At 38.4% G+C, this 20,882-nt stretch overlaps 1 protein-coding gene across 5 annotated transcripts; it reads right to left on the reverse strand.

Moving 5' to 3' along the window:
• Positions 1-38: 38 nt before the first annotated feature.
• ptpn2b (protein tyrosine phosphatase non-receptor type 2b) lies at positions 39-18,312 on the reverse strand. 5 transcript variants are annotated; one of them, XR_015717081.1, is made up of 11 exons: positions 18,090-18,312; positions 17,474-17,564; positions 17,285-17,385; positions 12,489-12,587; positions 10,558-10,695; positions 9,732-9,941; positions 7,850-8,011; positions 6,121-6,317; positions 5,347-5,442; positions 4,376-4,553; positions 39-1,000 (listed from the first exon to the last, which is right to left on the reverse strand). XR_015717081.1 is itself a non-coding variant. In XM_087834805.1 (10 exons), exons 1-10 carry the CDS (start codon positions 18,174-18,176, stop codon positions 979-981), a joined length of 1,203 nt encoding a protein of 400 aa, XP_087690931.1. In that variant the 5' UTR covers positions 18,177-18,312; the 3' UTR covers positions 39-978. The 5 variants fall into 5 exon arrangements, 3 of the variants coding, with proteins under 3 accessions (XP_087690931.1, XP_087690929.1, XP_087690930.1); XR_015717080.1 differs by having other exon boundaries at positions 6,112-6,317; XM_087834805.1 differs by lacking the exon at positions 4,376-4,553.
• Positions 18,313-20,882: the final 2,570 nt, after the last annotated feature.

Raw genomic sequence — 20,882 nt, forward strand, 5'->3', positions numbered from 1 at the left:
ACCAACAGGTTTGTAGATAAATAACCACAGAAGAACAGTTTGTATGTAAACTAGATAATACCAGTTTTAATTACAGATTACACTCTAAAAAACAAAAACAAACTTAAGACAATTTGTTTCAAAAGGAGAACAAGTCAGCTTCAAATCAGCTTTCTACTTTATCCAGGTGTGTAACATAAGCTTTCGTCCTTTTTCTTTCTTCTTTTGGTATTCAGGGTTTCCTTTACAAGCAAAAATATGTCATTTTGTACACATCTCTCTTAAAAAAAAAAAAGAAAAAGAAGAAAAAGAAGAACACTATGTACATCATGGAAACATTACATGTCACTGAATTTCTCACATGGGAGCGAGACAGTGTGTTTCATTCAGCCGGCCCCACATCACCTGAAAAACTTCAAGTAATTTATTATAAAAAATAGAAATTTTTTTACTTTTGCCTCTGAAAAAATGTTTTTTACCCTTTTCCAAAAATACACATATAAACAGCATTACAAATTGGCAATGCATAGCCCCTATTTTCAGTCTGAATTTCATGAATGTAAATGAGCGTAAAAGAATGAGAAAGCTGCAAAATAATATTATTAATGCCAAAAAGAGAGCGAGAGAAAGAAAAAACAAATCTTTTGACTCCGGAAGCAGCATTGACAGTTTAAGGTTGAGGTGTGGCCAGAGGGGTAAAGCGCTGGTGTGCTTGTCTTTAAACGAATGTCAAAGTGTCCACTGTAAACAACGAGGATGAGAGATCGGAAAGGTGAGCCGGAGGTGGACGTGATGTGTTCCTGATGGTAGAAGAAACAGAAATGTTGGCTCTAACTAATGATGATAGGTTGGTATGCAAGGGAAAAAAAAGACACACAAGCAATGAAAAGGAAAAGGAGAGCTAGCTGAGGACATGGAGATGAGGAAGATTGGGAGAGAGCTGGAGTTCCCTGCCGATGTTGGCTTTGCTGCCAGAGTTGTGGCTGCAGGTGGAGGTGGTTAGTAGTCGCTGGTTTTCGCCCTGTGAAAAGAAAATAAAGAAAAAGAAGTTCCTGTTAAACTCAAAAAAACTTTTTTCTATCGGTCAGTGAAGCTTAAGAGTGATCAAAGGAAGCCGTGCTACAAAAAATCCCGTTAGTATCTTAGGCTTGGCCGAGCTGCCGTGATGAAACCGCAGAAAGCAGGAATCTAAAGATCACTTTGATCACATCAACATCAGACCGACTATCAGAGCAGCAAAAGCAGCTGTTATGCTTAATAAAACTCGTCACACTCACAGGGGATTTCCTGCATACAAAAATCCCCCCCAAAAGAAAAAATCGCCACAACTGTTTATTTGTTTATGGCCAGCAATACCATAGTAACCTTTTGTAACTTGAGGTCTTTGTCTCAACCAATCATATTTAAATGTGTACCCTCCAAAGGCTCGATGAGAGCCAGGAAAACCCCCGAGTGCGCTCAGAAGCTTTCAGCTGAAACACGAAAAAGTTTCGTTATTTTAAAGCGTCCAAAGACATCACTGTTTCGCTCTTTGCTTTTAGGACTAGCTTTGCATTGCCTTGCATGTGAAAGACTTTAGATACCAAAATGATATTTCAGCGCTCAGTGTTTGTTTTAAAAGGCCAACCTCCAACAGTATCCAGCTGCTGAAGTTGCTCGTGTTTCGGCTGCTGGTGTGGTTTGCTCTGTGCTGCTGCTGATGCGTACACTTGGCTGTGGTACTGTATGAATCTGTGATTCTGTGGTGAACGTTACCAACACACTACTGAAGTTCAGGTATGCAGAAATGCTACAGTGTAGTACCCAGCCGCACCCAGAGTACAGTAAAGTTAAGGAGTCTGTGTTAATTCAAGTCTATCATGCTCGAGTAAATTCTATTTCAACAAACAATGGCAGTGGTTTTTATTGCACTTTCTGGAGGGTGCCAGAAATTCCTCTAGGCAGGAAAAGCCCTGCACACAACTGTAGTATGCAGTCATAGAGTCAGAGTGAGCTGCCAAACCAGCTCCTCCAGTTCCAACGTGCAAGGGTACAGACATGGCGTAATCACAACCAACAATGGTATGTTACGGATACAGCCAAGCTTTTCCCCACATCTCAGAGATATGTTCAATATTTTTGTAAAGTAAAGCAAAATTTGCCCTCTCCATTAGATCTAATGATCAGTGCTAAAATGAAGAACGTAGATGTCTGCCATAGAGCTGGAGTCGGGCCTGAAATTACACTTACATTAACTCTGACTGCTTTAATAACACATCAAACTACATGTGTGTAGTTTCAGCCTCTTCTGCTTTGAGGTCTGGGACTGTTGGTTGGATAGAAGTAAACACTGAAGCGCTTTACGTAACTTACAGGCACTTCAACTATTTCCAGACACACAAGCAAAAAAAGAAAGAAAAGAAAAGAAAACTATCTAAAAATTAGATGTTAGTTGAGCAACAGGAAGTGTTTTTGGTCTTCCAGCTGCCTGTTTAAGTAAGAAAAGCTGCTGATTTGATATTCAAACTTTCAAGTCCAAAACACAATTGATGCACTTCACAATACACAAATCCACTAGGAACACAGACACACTAAAGTCCTCAAGATAGAAAAAACATGCAGCAAACCCAAACATATCCACTCATTATTTTAAAAAGTTAAGCCAAAGCAGATGTTCTTTAAACCTGCCTTCTTTCTATGTGGAGGGCAACTGTTTAGGGAGGCTTTCCAAATTCAACAAGATTATTTTAATATATTTTACTGTCTGCATTAAGTTAGAAGCAAAAAGGATCACAAATCAGGGTACGCCTTAGCAGAGGCACAGGCAGCTGCAATCAGCTGTGTGCTCTTTAGACTGTTTTTTAATTATCATCCTGAAAATACATCAATATATCTTTGAACTCTTTGATTTGTGTGTTTGAGATGCACTTCTGGCTGCTTCCTCTCACAAATGTTACAATGACACAGGTGAGGTTCCAGAAGTAAAACTCCCATTCATGTTCTCCAGGAGGATTTTTGATTATGGGCCATAAAACCAAAAAAAAAAAAAAAACTAGCCTACCCACAATCTTAAATTGAATCTGCAACATCTGTGATTGGTGGAGGCTGGTGTTACCGTGGCAATGTTTAAATCTGCAGATTGCTTAGTGGGAAGAAAGTTCAGAAACTGCAAGAGCTGTCACTGCAATCGGGAACAAAGAACTGTACCATACACACAACTACACTATCCTTTACTAAACACAAACACACATATATATATATATATATATATATATATATATATATATATATATATATATACACACACACAAAACTATTATTTTACAGCAATACAGAAATGAAAAGAATTCAGTTCAATTAGGTTTTGCACTATTGGGACAAGTAATTTCTTCACCGTTAATTGTGTACCCTGTAATGTGCCTTTTTTCTTTTGTTTTCCTTCAATTTTGTGATCCAAAACAAAGATTTTTATGGTCATGCTTTACCTCATGGCTTGTTTGGCTTTGATCAAGGCCTAAAACTCTCAGCATGAGGATTTTAGGAAAAGTAAATAGAGAAAATGAATGGGGAAATTCACATCTGGAACCAGAGCCTTTTAAAAAAGCTTTTCTGGTGTTTCACTGCTACTTTGGCAGTGCTGCTTATTTTGTGTGTTAGCCAGCAAATAGCTTAAAATGAGCTTTGTGAAAACAGAAAGTAAACTGCTGTGAGCAGCTAAGACTGCTGATTTTTCAAAAGTTAGCGCTGACTGCATCACGATGTGGCGTTTGATCCATAGAGGCGCTCTTTCAGCTGCTTACAACAACCGAATATTTCAGAAATACATCGACTGACAAAACACCGAGTGGATTTCCGCTGGAGCACAGGTATCAAGATTTTAAAACTGAAGCTGTGGGCGTTTGACCATCAGTAGACTCAGCTGGTTTTTCAGCCAGACCCACTCCTCATTTGTCAGAACGGCAGGATGGAGGGCTTCATCAAAGGTCCAATCACTGATGTATTTTTCTATAACTGCCAAGGGACAATCTATGCTTCTGCCTTCTCTTTCCAGGCCTCCTTCCTTGCATGACTTTTATTTTCAAAGCAGAGGTTGTTGATTAATCTTTCGTACGCCCACTTTCTTGACAGGGTTTACTGCAGAGATAAAACGCTGCCGGCAAATTCAAATATATGATGCATAATAAAAATTAGCATTTTGCATTGTTCCAACCGAACCTGACATTTCAGAGTTTCGAAAACCAACAACCACAAATGTACTCACACTCGCGCAGCATGCTAGAGTGCAGCCAAAATTAACAACTCCAAAACCACAAGAGCCAAGCAAATCATCAAAGGAAGAACAAAACCCCAAGAGAAAACACAGCAATACACACTTACACACACACACACACACCTGCACACACGCAAACACACAGACCTCCATGTACAAGAGTGGGTGTTCTTTCTTTTGTTTTGTTTTTTTTAAAGCTGCGGGTATACTTCGTCCGTTAAACGCGCTCTCCGTGGTTGTCGTTGCTGCCTCAGAGGGGGGTAAAGATACACCGCCCCCCGCCGGACAGCCGAGCTCTTGTCATGTGCAGCAAATGCAGCCCAAACTGTCCAGGAGAACCACAACAACAGTGTAAGATCTTCACAGAAATGGCGCAGTTTTGCCTGTATTACTGGAACAACGCTGACATGTCACACAACAAAGGCTGCCTTCTCAGAAGTGATTCAGTGAGAAGCCGTTTTTTTTTTTTCTCTTCTAGAGGTGCACTGTCATCAGAAATAAGGTGTCAACCTCTGCCTTCACGAGAACGTAAGCTGTGTGTCAGCTGGCTAGGCTAGAGGAGTCGATACCTAAGAATTATGAGAAACAGAAAGAGAAAATTATAAAAGCTAAAAAAAAATCAAGTTTCAAGAGTGACTTGGGGTAACTTCTGTTATTAGAGGTTTAAGTCACACACTGGGAAAGCATGTGTATCCCTTAACGTAAATTAAAGTGTAGCTGAAAAATGACTCGTATCCTCTTGTATTTGACATCGTAACAGTGGTCAAATAAAAATTCTTCCCCCGCTGTCTACAAGAAAATAAAGACCTAAGAGTGTGCAAAGTCATTCAATGCCTCAATTTATGCATTTAACACCTCGGTTACTGCTAAAGCCATTTATTAAATACAACACTGTGGTGTACCTGACCTCCATTGGGGTCATTTGTAATTTAGCAACTACCTAAATTTGCCCATGTTGATTTTTTTTTTTACACACACATGTAACGCTTGGCAGTCCAAATTTCAGCAGGTATTGACATGGTGCATGAAAAATCATCCCAGAGAACACCAACTTGATGATTTGACTATAAAAAACAAAAAAGAGAGTACAAAGTGGTTTAAACCAAAACTTTAATCACCTTTTTCTCTTCCTCTCAGAGTCATTTGTCCTGGACTTGCTTTGGGGTGTCTTGGCTGTGCTCGATTTGGAGATGCTGTCTTCCCTGCGTCGTTTGCTGCGTAGAAAGGAGGAACGCAGGTAAACAGTTGTTTAGTAACGACGGTAAATTTAATTTATTTTTTTTACACATGTAGCCTGTAGCCAAGTCCAAATTACACCAAACAGAGACGGTATAGTTTAACATTTTGTCATCAGTTTTTACTCCTGGTTTTATAGATTCTAGTTTTTCTCAGATTCGTTTCCAGAGTGGATTTTCTCATTTCAGTTTGGTTCTCATTAGAATCAGTGTCAGTTTCAGTATTTTTAGTTATTATAATGTGGGAAGTAATTGCCTGGGATAGAATAAAGAAGTCAGACCAGTTTTAAAACAGACTTTATAATGACAATCGGCTGTGCTGACAAATGTGACCAAACTGAAAAGGTTTAAAACTAAAGATGTTTCCTCTAAGTTTGCCATTTTTAATTAAAGTACAAAGTGTCATTTCAGTTAATTTCATTGTTTTGTTTGGTTTTTTAATCCCAGTTTAATTTTTTCTTCTATTTGGCTCGTCAACATTTTTATGGGTTTCATCGGATTCACTTTACATCTATCCTCACTCTGACATTCATACTTTGTTAGAAGTTGAACCAGTATTAAGTCAATCCTCTGTAACCCTGTGTATGTAGATCATTTATCAGCTGATTATGGCTGATAATCTACACACGCTTTGTTTATCAGACTCACTGTACTGACTGTGCTGTGCTGCCATCGAGCTCCTGCTCCTTGCAGGGAGACTGTGCAGGCGCTTTGCTGTCCTGTCTGTAGTCCCCTCCGTCCTCCTGCTGGCTGCCATTGTGCCGCTCCGTCGGACACCTGGCCTGTGGCTGAGATGCAGGGGGAGACTCTGATAGCGGCTCCTGATCTTCCTTGGATAATTCCCGCCATTGATTCTACACGGAAAGATTGACAGCAAACAGGATGGGAACAGCAGTACTTTTTTCCAATGACAAAACATTCTGTATGTTTCCACTCTGTAAAATGACATTGTGCAACGAAAGTATATAAAGCAGGTTAGGTTTATGAGGTTAAATACGTAAATACAACGTAGAGCACCTGGTGCTGCATGTAAAGGACTGTCTCAGACAGCATTTTTCAAGGATAAGGATTCAAAGACAATACAATGTAAAATCTGTCTACCTTTTAGGACTCTCAAAAGAAAACAGAACCTAATTTTTAAAAAGAATTTGGTAGTGTGTATCGCAGTCTTCTAAACCTATTAGCTCTGAATACATTACTGCTGTGTCATTGTCTGCTCTTGTCTTCATCTCCACAATAATTGCTGAAGACAGAGAGCAAAGACAGAAACAGTTATTTTGTAAGTAAAGACTAAAAGTTGACTTTGTATTCGGTTTGTAGCAGTGTTGGGGTAATGTATTACACATTTATTGTTAGTTAATTACTCCCTTAGTTACACTACACGTTACTATGGAGTAATGCAAAAGTAATATATAAATTATATATGAACAATAAACACAAGGCTACAGTCCCTGACACAAATCTTGATCCTAATGAGGACAGAAATACGATATTTCTTTGAATGTTTACGTATCAACACAAAAACGTTAAAAACAACCCTAAAGAGACTTCAGAGCAATCGCCATGGTGATTCTACTGTAGAAACATCAACAGGGAGTAATGGAGGGTATAGTCTGACTGCTCAACACCTCCTTTGTTACGTGTTGAAGATCAGGCTCTGTGCTGGGCTGAGGACTGCAGGCACTCAGCTTTAACATCACTCTGAGTCTTGCCTAGCTTAGCATTTGCATGCTGTCTGTGCAGATGTTTGCAAGTTGTATTGTATTAGCATATATTGTATTAGTAGTTGTATTAGCAGTATAATACAATTGTTTCCATCCTGGACGCAGTCTGCGCTTTACAATTGCACACTCGCCCTTTTGCGTAACAAAAAATTAATGTGTACTACTTCAACAAGTGCGCAGGAAGCAAAAAGCAATAATTTTCTTTGGAACATATTGCACCCAACGCTAGTCAGCAGGATCATAGTGATGCACACCAACCAAATCAGTGTGGCCATAATGTGGCTCCCTTACTGACGAATATAGTTCCCTTGATTTACAACTTGGGGATTTTGTAGATAAATAATATTCCTTCCATATAAAGTAAACAGATACCATGCGTTTGATTTATATTTACTGCTATACTTGTGTTTATCTAGATGTCCTAGAAAAGCTCAGACTCAACATACAGTCTGAGTTTAAATGGAAGAACAGAATACCAATGTTTTAGTTATCATTTTTCTTGCATTGTAATTCACACTGGGCTTATTATAATACTTTGCTTGAGCCTTCAGATCTCAAGTTGTCAGTCTGGCTTTTCCATCCCCAAATATTCCACCATCTCTCTTTGACTAATTCACAAAGTAAGCCCCCAGTTTTTTTGTATTCCTGTCTGGAACAGCTACCTGTACAGATGAGTCTCCCATGATAAACTTTGCCCCTTCAAGGACAGCCATGTATGAGAATCGCAGCTGATCAGGAGTCTGAATCAGGCCCATTCGGTATTTCCTCATGTTCAGCAGGATGCTTTTGATGTCTACTGATGAGGGGTCTTTCCTCTTGTCCATCTAGAAAATACAGCAATAATACACATTTCCATTAACCAGAAGGAAATCCCAAATCTCTTTATGTCAACCCATGTTTTCAAAGGGAAATCCAAATCAATTTAATCTCCATTATTTTTTCTTCTCCTACAGCATAAACTTGTAAATGACCTGAATGTTTGAGTCTGTATTTTTAAGTTAATCCTGTATTTATTCAAAGCACTGTCTGTTTTGGAATGCTATAGTGATATAATCTCACATAAAATAAGGACAGTGAATGGTTAACTACAGTACAACATTATCACTCTGGAAGCCTGCCAGATTCTGTCAATGAAACACAAACACGGTGACAGCTTGCCAGCTTGCCAGCTGGTTTAGAGGAAAAAGGAGCTTTCTGACATTTCCCAACAGGCTTTATTTCCAGGCTGTTATATAAACTATCAAAACCTGCCTCTAAAGCTACACCTTACTGTGCTCTTTTAGGAGGAAGGGCGAGCAAAGACAGCCATAATTTCAGTGTTAAGTTTTAAAAATATTTTTGTACACTAACCCTGCGTATTCTCAAAATGCAAAACTGTGAGAAGAACTGTGTTGTATTTGGAGTGTGGGATAAACGTAAATTTACTTCACTTTTATTTTTTCAGCATTTTTTCTCTTATATCTATGTGCTTAAGGTGCTTCAGTCAGACATTCAAACACAATTATTTCCATATTCAAGCGCCAATGGATTTATTACAAAAGTTACTGAGCACATGCCATTTCTTAACATAAAGTGCAAATAATAACTTGTGTGTTAATCTTTAAAATAAGCACAGGTCAAAGAGGGCAAACCTCGCCCAGGGCAGCGCACTCTCTGGGCAGTATTTACATTTAAGAGAACAGTATTGTATTTTGTATATATTCATTTTGTTTTTGTTTTCTTTGTCCTTTTTCAACGTAAATAAGAAAATTTGTAGTACATTGAAAATAACAGATTCTGAGGTCAACTCGAAGGAAAGGCATATGTGAAATGTAAAAGTGAGGTCAGAAGTCAAACCTGACATAATTAAACTTCGATGCAAACTATAAAGTGATTTTTAAAATCCCCATGTATCAGTTTCTTAAATGTTGCCAATACAAACAAAGGCAGCAGAATTTAAGGAGAGTTTTAAACACAAAAGATCTTTTATGGAGGTTTGACCTTATTTCACCTTGAGGAAGAGGACAGAGGTCCAAAGTAACAATATACTTAGAATCCCCATATAGCCCTGCCTCTATGTTGTCAATACAAACAATGGCAGTAAGAAACACATTTTTAAATATCTCTATAGCATTATTATCTCTTTGACCTTTAGCTCAATCTGTTGACTGTGAAGGAAAGATCAGAGGTCAAATGTGGCATGATATGATAAATCTTTCTATATACCATACTTTCTATATGTTGACAATACGCTGCAAGCTTCTAAGACTTATAGCTTCCAAGTTATAAAGCTTTTTAGTAATTTTCGACCATTAAATCGATATGTTGACCCTGAAGACATTGGTGGATGTAAGCCAAATTTTAATGGACCATTAACATGACCCCACTCTACACCCCTACAAAGTTTTATCAAAATTCATTCAAAGCTTTTCAAGCTATTGTGCTTACAGGCAGAATGACACACACGCAAACACTACTACAAAAATAATCTCCTTGGTGGAGGTAGCAAAAATGCATGAAACGCATTCAGTTGGAGCTTGCGTAGAACAAAGACCCAGGACTTACCAGGACCAGGCATGTGTCAACTAGTGAAAACGTCCCTGAGCGTCCGATTCCAGCGCTACAGTGCACCACAGCTGGTCCTTGATCTGTGCCCAGTGCTCCAGATTCCCGCACCTTAAAGAGGAAGTTTAGGAAGGAAGCCGGGGACTCGGGGACACCAAAATCGGGCCACGTCGTGTAATGAAAGTGGTAGAGCTCCCTCTTCTCCCCTGTCTGTGAAAGGAGACAAAGCAGGGCTCACTAGCAGTTAAACTCTAAAACTTTGCTCTATGTGTATTTACACTTTCAGTTGTCTTTATCAGTGCTGACTGGGGTAACTGAAGGTTACTTCAGTTTAAGAACTGGACTTGGCAAACAAGTCAGCAACAACACTTTCAGTTTCTTTTTGTTGAATAAACCTGCTCCTGAAAAAACACCAATCCAGCAAAATTAACTTGGCTGTAAATTTCCATTAAGAACGCTCCTTTTGACACTCATTTTAAATATGATGAAACAAGTGGCTGGAGGATTACAGAAACTCAAAATTAAATGATTTGATTTTACGCTGTACTTTGTGCATTTGCCATTTATTTAAAATGTATCAGACTGCTCTCTTGCATCGTTTGCACCTCATTTACATTTTCCATCGACATCTTCCCACCTCCACACTGCAAAACCTTTGTTTGCGTGGGAGAAAAGCTTTGTAAAAATCTGATAAAAAACAAAACATAATAATAATATGTGCCATTAGTGAATAAGGGCAAATCTTTGGTGCAAAACCTCTAAATTTTACTTCTCCTTCGCCACCTTTTGCTGGTAATTCCCCACACTGAGTAATGCTGTGGCCTACTTGAATGTTCTGCAGCTCCAGCCTTCTGGTGGTGTAGTAAGACTTGGTGTCTTCTGACAGCAGTGTGACCAAGAAGCGTGTGTCTCTGAAGGCCATCTCCCTTTCCTCTGCTGTGGGCCAGTACTGGGCACACTTTTCCTATCACATGAGAGGAAATATAAAAAACCCAACAAAACACACACATGTTAAAAGGAGAAGTAGAAGCTGCTATTCAGGGACGCTGAATAATAACTTTACACACATTGCGGTCAAATATCTTCTTAATTCTACCCGGTGACACTGACGCTAACGTCACATGACACAAAACATGTATAACTCTGCTTAAAAAAAAAGGAATTTGTGTACTTCCTTCCTGTAGAAGTTTATCTCTGTTAGTCCTTGCCAAATGTAAAGCCTTGTTCAATTCCAATTCAGCAAGTCTAAGTTTATCACTCAGATTTGCCAATCTACAGAGAAGATCCTTGTGAGTTTAAAAATATCCGTTGATTAGGTGCTCTGTATCTTTCATTTCAAAGAAAACCCGCACAGAGTGAATCTCATGACCCAGCAGGATCCACTTCAGCTGCTTTACGGAGAAACAGAGAGGTCACAGCTGCTCTGCACGACAGACTTTTAGTGTGCGTGTTTAATCTGAACATTGCAGGATCACTGGAGTTAGAGGAGTTGAGAGGTTTGGCTGCATCCCAGATCCACTCAATACATCTGTGTGTGAACACACTGTCAAAACACTGAATTCCAGTAATCCTGCTGACAGGAGGAGGGTGAGAGCACATACAGATTAAGCCTCTAAAATTTATAAACCCACATTTTTTCACATTTCATGATGCAGCTCTGCATCCAGACAAAAAACAAAAAAACAAAAACACATTTCTCCCACTCAAATGGAGCTTTTCCAAAATGGCTTTTGCAGTGTGTAAATATAAGGATGCCAGGTTATTGTTTCAGTGTGTGCAGAGTAACATGAGCGTGTCGAAAAAGACGACTTAAGCCATCCTTGCGAGGTCTGTCGGCCAGTGTTGTAAGAAAAACAAACTCCTTCAGGTTTCATGCCAGTATAGGCAAAAAAAACACAGCAGAGCTGTTATCAGATAATGTTGTGATTATGAAAAAAGGGGCTTAATATCACATTGTGACATCTCAGGAATGCTGGTTTGGAAAATAAAAACAAAAGATTGCATTTTCAGCCAGATTTAAAATCGCTACAGAAAAGGACGATACTAAGAGGTGTAAGGAACCGACCCTGTTGAGTAAACATCTGTCGGTGAGGCCTCAGATGGGGGGTTGAATTTATCCATCGCCATCACCGACTGCCTCATTTTACCAAATGTTGGCTTTTTGTTGCCAAGGAGGTCACGTGATGCTTAGGTCTGTCCATTTGTTTGTTTGCCTGTTTATTAACAGGATTACTCAAAGCTTAGTGAAGGATTTGAATGAAAATATTTACCAGAGAGTGTGGGCCTGGGCCAGCTTAAAAGTAATTAACAACTGAAGTCAAGTCAAGACTTGGATGCGGGAATTTCTCTACCATTGTGATAAGACGAGGCAAAATTGAACCTTTTGCAAATACACATCAAACTGAAACACTGTGAGACCTTGCTGTGAGGTTCTTAGGATAACATCATTGGATCCAGGGATGCAGTCATGATTATTGGATATTTTATCGTGGATGTAAATGTGGTGTATTACTTTACATCTAACCATTTAAAAAGTTTAATATGAACACTAAAAAGTGCTTAAATTATTTCACACTACCAGCAAGCAAGTAAGTGTGCGTGTGTGTGTGTGGCTGAGAATAAAACAGTCGATCTCTTGACAAGTTTTTCTGTGGTCTATTTGATATTTCTGCAAATTTCTGTGTGTGGGTGCTCACAGTCGAATAACAGAAGTCATACCAGAGAGTGTAATCTGTATCTGCTGTACTCTACACTCACCGAGCCTTTCTCTATGACTCTGTTGAGCATGATGACTGCTTTGGTCTTTTGCTCCCAGATCATGAGCCAAAAGTGACCACAGGTGTTCCTGAGGGGGCCCTGTGGACAAAATAAATAAATAAATAAACAGAAAAACAAACAAACACTTCAATCAGTTACACAGCTGGAAGAGTGGGAGGTCCACAAAACAAATTCATGTGATGTCTCTGCTTTGAACAATAACATCAGATCCACTCAATATATTAGCCATGCAACACACAGAGGTTGGTCTCTAATCTTATGGTCAGCATGCTGCAGAGATTTGCCGCATGATAGCAAGAGTTTAGTTAAAGATCAAAACTGCTAAAGGTTGCCATGTGGCTGAGCTGAGTAAATTATTGGTGGGCTGAAAACCATCAAAATGTCAAAGGTCTTTCATGAGTCTCTTAAAAGTCTGCCTTTATGTTAAGAATACATAACAGACACAGGTACAGTAGTCAGTAGTCTCTGCTGCCTTCCTGCTAAACAGAAAGAAAAAATACAAGTGCTTAAACATCAAGATGACCGGCTCATTTCTTTGATATTAAAAAAACCCCTGCCCCTTCACATCAGGACCTCTCCAACATTAGACACGTTCAAAACTCTTTGAAAACTCTTTTTTATTCTTTAGCATTTAAATCATAATGAGTTTCAATTTATGATGCCTTTTTTCAAGCTCTGTTGATAATTTTACAGCACTTTGTTTTTAAATGTGCTACAGGAATTAACTTGACCTCACGAGCCATTTCTCTGGAGTTATGCTGAGGAACATTTTACGCAGTCTTCAGTCATCAGCCACAGAGAAGCCCATCATCACAGCCAAGAAAACATAACATACGGGATTAAAAAGAAAGAAAATTAAAGGATTAAAAGTTTAAAAAAATCCTCATCACATGCATTGATGTGGAAAGTAAATGCTGCAATTTTGGTTATAGTTTTAAATGTGTAATGATTGCTTTGTGTAACTAATTTCAGCTGACTCTGATCAGACTAGTGGGATGCTGTAACATTTTAACAAACCACAGATGACTCATCTCCAAAGAAGCAATACAAGAAAACAAAAAGTGTGAAAAAAATAACCCACTGGATGTTATGGATGACTGACAGAACTCAAGTGTGTAAGACTAGACTAAAAAATGTTGTTAGTCAACATCTCAAAAATATCCTCCGGCCCAACTCTTTACAATCTGTTACTGAAGTGAGAAACACGCGATACAGGGTTGTTGTGTTTAATCGTGAGAACGCTCAGTAGCTTTAAATTAGCGAGGTAGCAGTCAGTGCATGGTGAGCAGAATCAAAAATAAAGAGTCTTATCAGCCTGGGCTGTTTAACTGTGGTGATGACCGTTGAAGTCCTTTGTCCTTTCATTTCCTGAAGACTTGAAAATATTCAAATCTGTGTAGGAAGAACGCACGCCTGGTTAAGAACCAATGGTAAAGGTTTTGGTTTCATACAACGTTTTGCACCAACTGAAACCCGTCACATGATCACCACAACTCTTGTGGCATGAATTCCTGACTCTTAAAGAGAGAATTTCAGCTGATATTTGTAATAACTGTGCCCTCAAAATGTCAACAACTATTAGTCACGCCAGATAACGTAGCAATAAAAAGAATTTCAAAGGCTAATTATGTGAAAACACCCATTAATTCTTTTCAAGAAGCAATAAAAGATCAGTGTTCCTTCTGATAAATAAACCTCTGTTAACATGAGTGTTTCACAGCTTCTAGCCTACCTCTCTTCTCTCGCTTCACAAACTTGTGGTATTTCTTAGGTTTCAAATGACTTTTATCTTAATGTCATTATATAATATGTAGTTGCAGTCGTTCTGATTTAATTAGTAAAGGCTAAAAAAAATCACTGACAGAGTTAGTGATATAAGGAAATATTTTCAACAAAACTGCAATTACAACCGGTGGTAGAGAGATTTAGACATCATTATCCGACAAGCAGCAACTCTGGCAGCCAGCCTGCAAGCTGGATGAGACAGGCTGCTTCCAAAAGCATCTCTGTATTTCAGTCATTGTTTTTAAACACGAAAGCTTCAGTTCATGTGTAATATCCACAGCTTATGACATAACTAAATATATTTCCACAGTTTTCAGGATGTCTTTTGCCATATCTTGTTCTTTGAGTTACTAGCAAACACACAACCACAGAAGATATACTGACCACACCGAGTATAATTAATATATACCATATCTTAGTGTTATATTAATATCTTATACAAACTGCCATGCTAATACAAAGCCCTCAATTTAAATATAAAGGATGAGAGAGGTCATGATAGTGTTGGTAAACATCTATTAGCACAATATTGATACAATAAGCACTACTGGACTTTCATGACGTTGAATTTAAATTGGCCATAACGTCAATGACACAGTAGCTCATCCGTCACAATCCTTTACAACTCACAAAAAATGACCTTGACTTTCAGCACAGTTTAAGTAAAGAGCTATTAGATAATCACCACGCGCATATTTTATTTCACTAAAATATGACAAAAACTCAGAGGAATAGTGGTTCTTGTGAACTGTGTTAGGGACGGCCACACAGTGGACGTCTTGCTGTGGCATTAGACACGGTCTTTTGGCTGGATGAGCAAAGCAAATTAAACTAAACAATAAAACTAACAACAAAAACATGTCTGAATTAGTAAAAGGAACAGAATTACTAAGAAGTATTTTTAAAACTGTGTAATGGACCTCAGAACCTGTGCAACCAGACATATGATAGCTCAGCTGCCTCAGTAACAACAATGTAGATTTTGATTAACTGTCTACTTCTGACTGCTAATCTCCATATCAGGAACAACTGAGCTGAAATAATAAATGAAGCCACCACAGGTATGCCATGTTTGTAAATGACTTAAATAAGCACATATGGATCATTATGGAACTTCCTATGACCAGCTTTCTTCATATGGGGGGTTTACTTTTTTAGCTATAATGCACCTTATGCTTCACTCTGCTCAATAAAGTTCACCCTTTATATACCATCGGCTCAGCGGCCAGTCAATTTCACAGCCACTCTTTAACTGACTGTAATTCTGTCACTGTTTGTGCTACAGACAAAATTCAAACTGATCCAGAAGGTAGAGAAAACCAGCTTTATGGCAATATTTGATGTATCATGGCAACACAGTAGTATCCACAAGGTACTGTAGTCTGAATACAGACAGGGAAATCAGCTCTGCCTAGGTTTTACCATGTGTGCTTCACATTACCATAACTCATCAAACATTTTGGGATAGAGAGAAAATTCAAACGGCAGCTCAAAGATCAGAATTATTTTGTAGTTTTACAGCCACAGTAATTGGGGATTAAAGGGTCAAACACTGGTAATTGTATTGTCTTATGGTGTAAAACAAACCAAGTGTCCCCATAAGAAGAAAAAACGACTTTGTTTGGTGATGCTTAGTTTTTATAGTGTCAGGTCCAATTAATCCAAAATAACTAGGAGAAATTAAAATTGTATTCTGAAAAAGAGCTTTGGCTTCAGGAGGCGCTGGAAGCGAGAAGGACCACTTCAGTTTCTGTTTGTCAAACCAGGGTTAGGTTACATTCAGACGTAAGTCTCATTAATAACCTCTTACAGACGGGTCTATTCACATCTGCCAAGTCAAGCCAGTAACCTGAATATTACAAAAAAATCCTAATGTTCCCACTTTAATGCAGACTTTAACTCTTTGCTTCTTCTTTGATGTGAGAATGGGGGTAAAAGTGTGAGTTGATATCTCTAAACAGGTCGTCCTTAGTCAAATTATTACCTGGAAGTTCGTTTTCTTGTGATAACAGATTGAGTTACTCAGCTCAGGGATTTGCTGTGCTGTGCTGTGTTATGTCTATTTCCACATGCAAATAACTCTGTCTAACAGCAACAGCATTGACGAGCAAAGCACACAACACAAACATCTAGTATTGCTGGTTTACAAATGAAACATCCAACCTGCTTTATTTATTTTGAGCTCTTTTAGTTTGGGTTTTGTGGATTTTTAGAAATTACAGGCTGAGATTAAATAACAAACCAGGTGGTAATTGTACACAGGTTAACATAATAAATAATTATGAGGAGAAGAAGGGGATATGCACAAACTATTATGCAAACTAGCCACGTACAAAGTTTGATAAGAACTTGGTGGGGGGGGGGGGGGGGGGGGGGGGAAGCCACATATAAATATTACAGAACTAAAAGTGTATATAGAGAGATATTTTAGGGCCTAAATAATCTGTCAGTGTTACTAAATAATGGACTATATGGACCTGAAAGCAAGGTACTTAACACTCTGGTGTCCAAACTACATGTCCGATTTAAGATGACCTAGCAGCAAGACACATCCTCACCACTACGGTTTCAACTTGTGTCAAAAGCGCAGCCTTCAAACTACAAACCTGACAGAGCAGTAAAGTATGTTTTATTGACAGTTTGAAGGATCTAAGTCCTACTCCACAAAAACAAATTGAAGCCAACAAAATAACCATGATTATGTTGTCTATCTTGTGGACCCATGTTGTGGAAGCTTATTAAACACTTTATGATGCGCTAATGATACTGTTAAACTACATAAAATAGTACATACAAAAGCAAAACGTGTTCTGAATCGCATTCAGCGTTATATTTTGAACATCTCAACAGATATTTGGGATTCGGGTATTTGTTTTAGTTTGATAAAATTCCAAGCACCATTTGTGGGGCAGAATTAGGGTTAGGAGATAGCACATATAATGATGTAGACCTCAGAGGGTTAACCATGGTGTAGAACTCCTTGGACTTGCCTGAGTCAGGATGTAACTCCTCTGGGCTTCCTCATTCACTACCAGACTTGCATTGATGTAGTCATTCTCTGTGTTCTTCAGCTTCACCCGACTGTGATCGACTGCAGGTGGGATAAGAGAAATGTTATTTGGGCATGGGCTGTGAATTGACAGGTAAACAGTCTGGCCTTTATACAAATGTTTACCTACATGGACTGACATCCCGATATCTGTTTCTGTTGCGATTCTCCGGATACTTTGCCACTTTGTAGGAACACTCGTGGGACTGGTTCCTGATTTCCTGGACAGCGGGAGATTAGCGACACAAAAGAAAAAGTAATGAAACAAATCACTACGTGTACCAAATTCAAGCGGTTACATTTTCAGTTCCGCCCCTCTCTGAGCATTTTCACTAGGCATATATTATCACATGAGAGCAATCAGAAAACCAGTTGGTTTACTCGTAAACACACGCGGTAACTTTCGGCAGTCACTACATATGAACTAAGAGCAGGATCTTCCCGGGGGAGAGCGGATTTAACAGTGTAAACAAGTCTGTAGCTATGTAATGTAGCTAATCGCTTCAACCATATGCACGGGCTTATGACATTGACTAAGCTTTCGGTAACATTAAAAATAAAGTATGTCAGCGACTTCTAAAAATAACGCAAAGCATGAAAATGAGCTACAAAGGAAATGACTTAGAAAAGACGGTTATAACTTTATAGTAAATGCATTCCGGACTTTTAATTTTACTCCAATAAATGCGCGCTTTAAGTACTCACAATCCGCGTTAGCTTTGCGGTTGCTATGCTAACAGACTTACTGAGTAGAGTTTCTGCCACCGGCCCTCTGAATCTATCTCCTCAAACTTCTGGTCCATCTTCACCGTAGCCGTGCCAATCTGTTCCATAGCCGGTTGGGTTGGTTAACCTTTTGACTTTCTACCTCATTACTTTATTTAGGACAGAGAAACCTTTACCCGAACAGTGAACCCTTGCCCTCGCCGCGGAGCTCTCGCTGAGTGTTTGTCCGTTATCTCTCTGCCGCAGTTGTCATCCAAAAGTGAGAAAGATGCGCATGCGCCACAGAGGTCCCTCCAGCGGTTAACGAATCAAATGCATCAAAGATGTTTAGCGAATAAACGAGATGTCAAACTCCAAGAAAACTTTGTCTGAAGGACTAGTTTACAGTATACATCCACGGGTTTCTATCTAATTTCATATTAAAATGCACTGGTGCGCATTTTTTAAGCTTTTTTTTTTTAACCATGCTCCATTTTATAAGTTGTCTGTTGTGTGTGTTTGTGTGTGTGTGTGTTGGTGTGTGTGTGTTTTACATTAGTATTTTGTAAATTAATAGAATATCTCTGTGCCACTAAAGCTTCATTCAGTATCTATTGCTCTGATGGCAAATAATCAGTTTTATTACCTCTATCAAATAAATTAAAAAGCCTGGCAGGCAAATAAAGATTGCTTGGGGGGCCGGGAAGGGGGGGGGATTTATTAAAGTATTTAAAACTAAAACATTTTAACAATGATTCAAAAAGCAAATGTATCTTTGACATAAATACATTGTTATTACATTATGTAATTGGAAAATAACAGTGTTCACACTTTTAGAAAGCAATACATTTTTAAAGTTTCAGCATAAAGTCATTTTCATTTAAGCAAATATGTCGGCTGAACTGCTGGTTAAAGAAAATATCTAATAATACAATTACATGGCAGCAACTTAGTGCATTTAGACTATAACTGGTCATGGTGTAATGGGGTGGGGATATTTTTTTGCACACTATGGACCCTTTACTACTAACTAAGTACTGCTTAAAGGCCACAGCCTATCTGAATGTTTTTGCTAATGATCCCTGTATGAGCACAGGGTACCCATCATTTGATTGCTGCTTCCAACATGATAGCATACCATGTCACAAAGCTCAAACTGGTTTCTTGAACATCACAGTGAGTTCACTGTACTCAAATGCCCTCCACAGTCACCAGATCCCAATCCAATAGAGCACCTTTGGAAAGTGTTGGAATGGGAGAATTAATAATATAATATTTTGTCAATATGGATCAAACACTCTGAGGAGTGTTTTCAGCACCTTGTTGGATCTAGGCCAAAGAAAATGAAGGTAACTTTGAAGGCAAAAGGAGTACTAATGAATGGCGTTTTAGAAATGAGTTATTACAGCAGAGTTATTTTTCTTCATATGTTACACCAATGACAGAAAACAAAAACAACACAACAATTACAAGTTTCTGTTAAATAAAACAAAACTCCCAGGAGGACAAAGTACACTTGGGTAACCTGATTCTTGTTAGTCAAAGTAAGCAAAGGGGTCAAATGCAGCATTTCTAATGTTACAGAGGTTCACATTTCCCTTTTCACCTGTAGCAGGTTTGCCAAAGCTAATGGTTCAACTGGCTTTTTGTTTGTTTGTTTCTGAGGGAATGAGGGATCAGATAGAGGACCACAGAATTTCAATTTATATAGTTACTGTGATGTACACTGTCTGCACACCGTCACAAACTTTAGTGAACTTTTTAAAGTTGGGCAGTCATGGTCATGTTAAGACATGTTATCAACAACTAACAAATATCAGCTTGCTTTGAGAAGAAGAAAGTTGTTCTTAAGAGAACATTTAAAAAAAAAAAAAAAAACTACTATTACAGTGACGTTCCCTTCTTCCTTTCTTTTTTTCCACACAGTACAGCAGATGTAAAGGAAAGTCCTGGTGTTGAGACCAGTCACATAAAAGTGTTCTCCATGTAGTCGACCACTAAATATTTGGGTTAAGACGTGTTAGTGGTCATGGCAAAAATACAGTCAGTGTTATTTTTCGATTAGGATGACTCATAAAAAGAAGTTGAATGCTGGAGTTGTGGGTGTGTTACAAAACTACTCAGCAATGTCCGCAGGGGGACAGTGTTTCCTCTGCTACGTAAACACAGGCATGGTCAACGTGTCAAGTCATCAGCTGCAACAAGGAAGAAGTTTTCTATCTCAGTGAGTTATTTCACAAATAAAAGCTTCGTCCAGGAAAAGTAAAAGTAGGTAAAAAAGTAAGAGTAAAATGTTAAAGGTGGTAAAATTGTCCAGGTGATTTTATTTGGATTTGCAAATAATATGTTATTTTACTCATAAGAGCTTATCAGAAAATAACATTTTAGCACAAATTAATCCAAATTATTAATATGTTTTGCCTTTTTAAACAAAATTCTTTATTTTTAGATGGCAGCTTATTTAAAAAGCATCTGACAAGACAAAAGTGTCATCTTCTGCCATTTGTAAGTTTTACAAATTAAAGAAACTTTAGACAATTTGGGAGCGATAAGATACACACATTAAATGGTAGACAGACACTGCAAAAAACAACAACAACAAAAAAAACCCCAACCCAAACAAACAAATACAAAATTCATCCAAATTAAATAACACTTTCATTTGAAAGATAATCATCAATAATTTTGTATGACATATAGTGCCACAAATGTTTATTTCATGCACGTTTTCTGTATTGTGTGTCGAACATAATGCAGAATGCAGTTTGTTCTACTCTGCTGCAACCTATTAAAAAGCTATTATAAATTGTAGACTTTAGAAAACAAGAAGAAAC

Source organism: Neolamprologus brichardi, chromosome 22, assembly GCF_056152115.1.
Source record: "Neolamprologus brichardi isolate AB-2024 chromosome 22, ASM5615211v1, whole genome shotgun sequence".
Taxonomy (NCBI): domain Eukaryota; kingdom Metazoa; phylum Chordata; class Actinopteri; order Cichliformes; family Cichlidae; genus Neolamprologus; species Neolamprologus brichardi.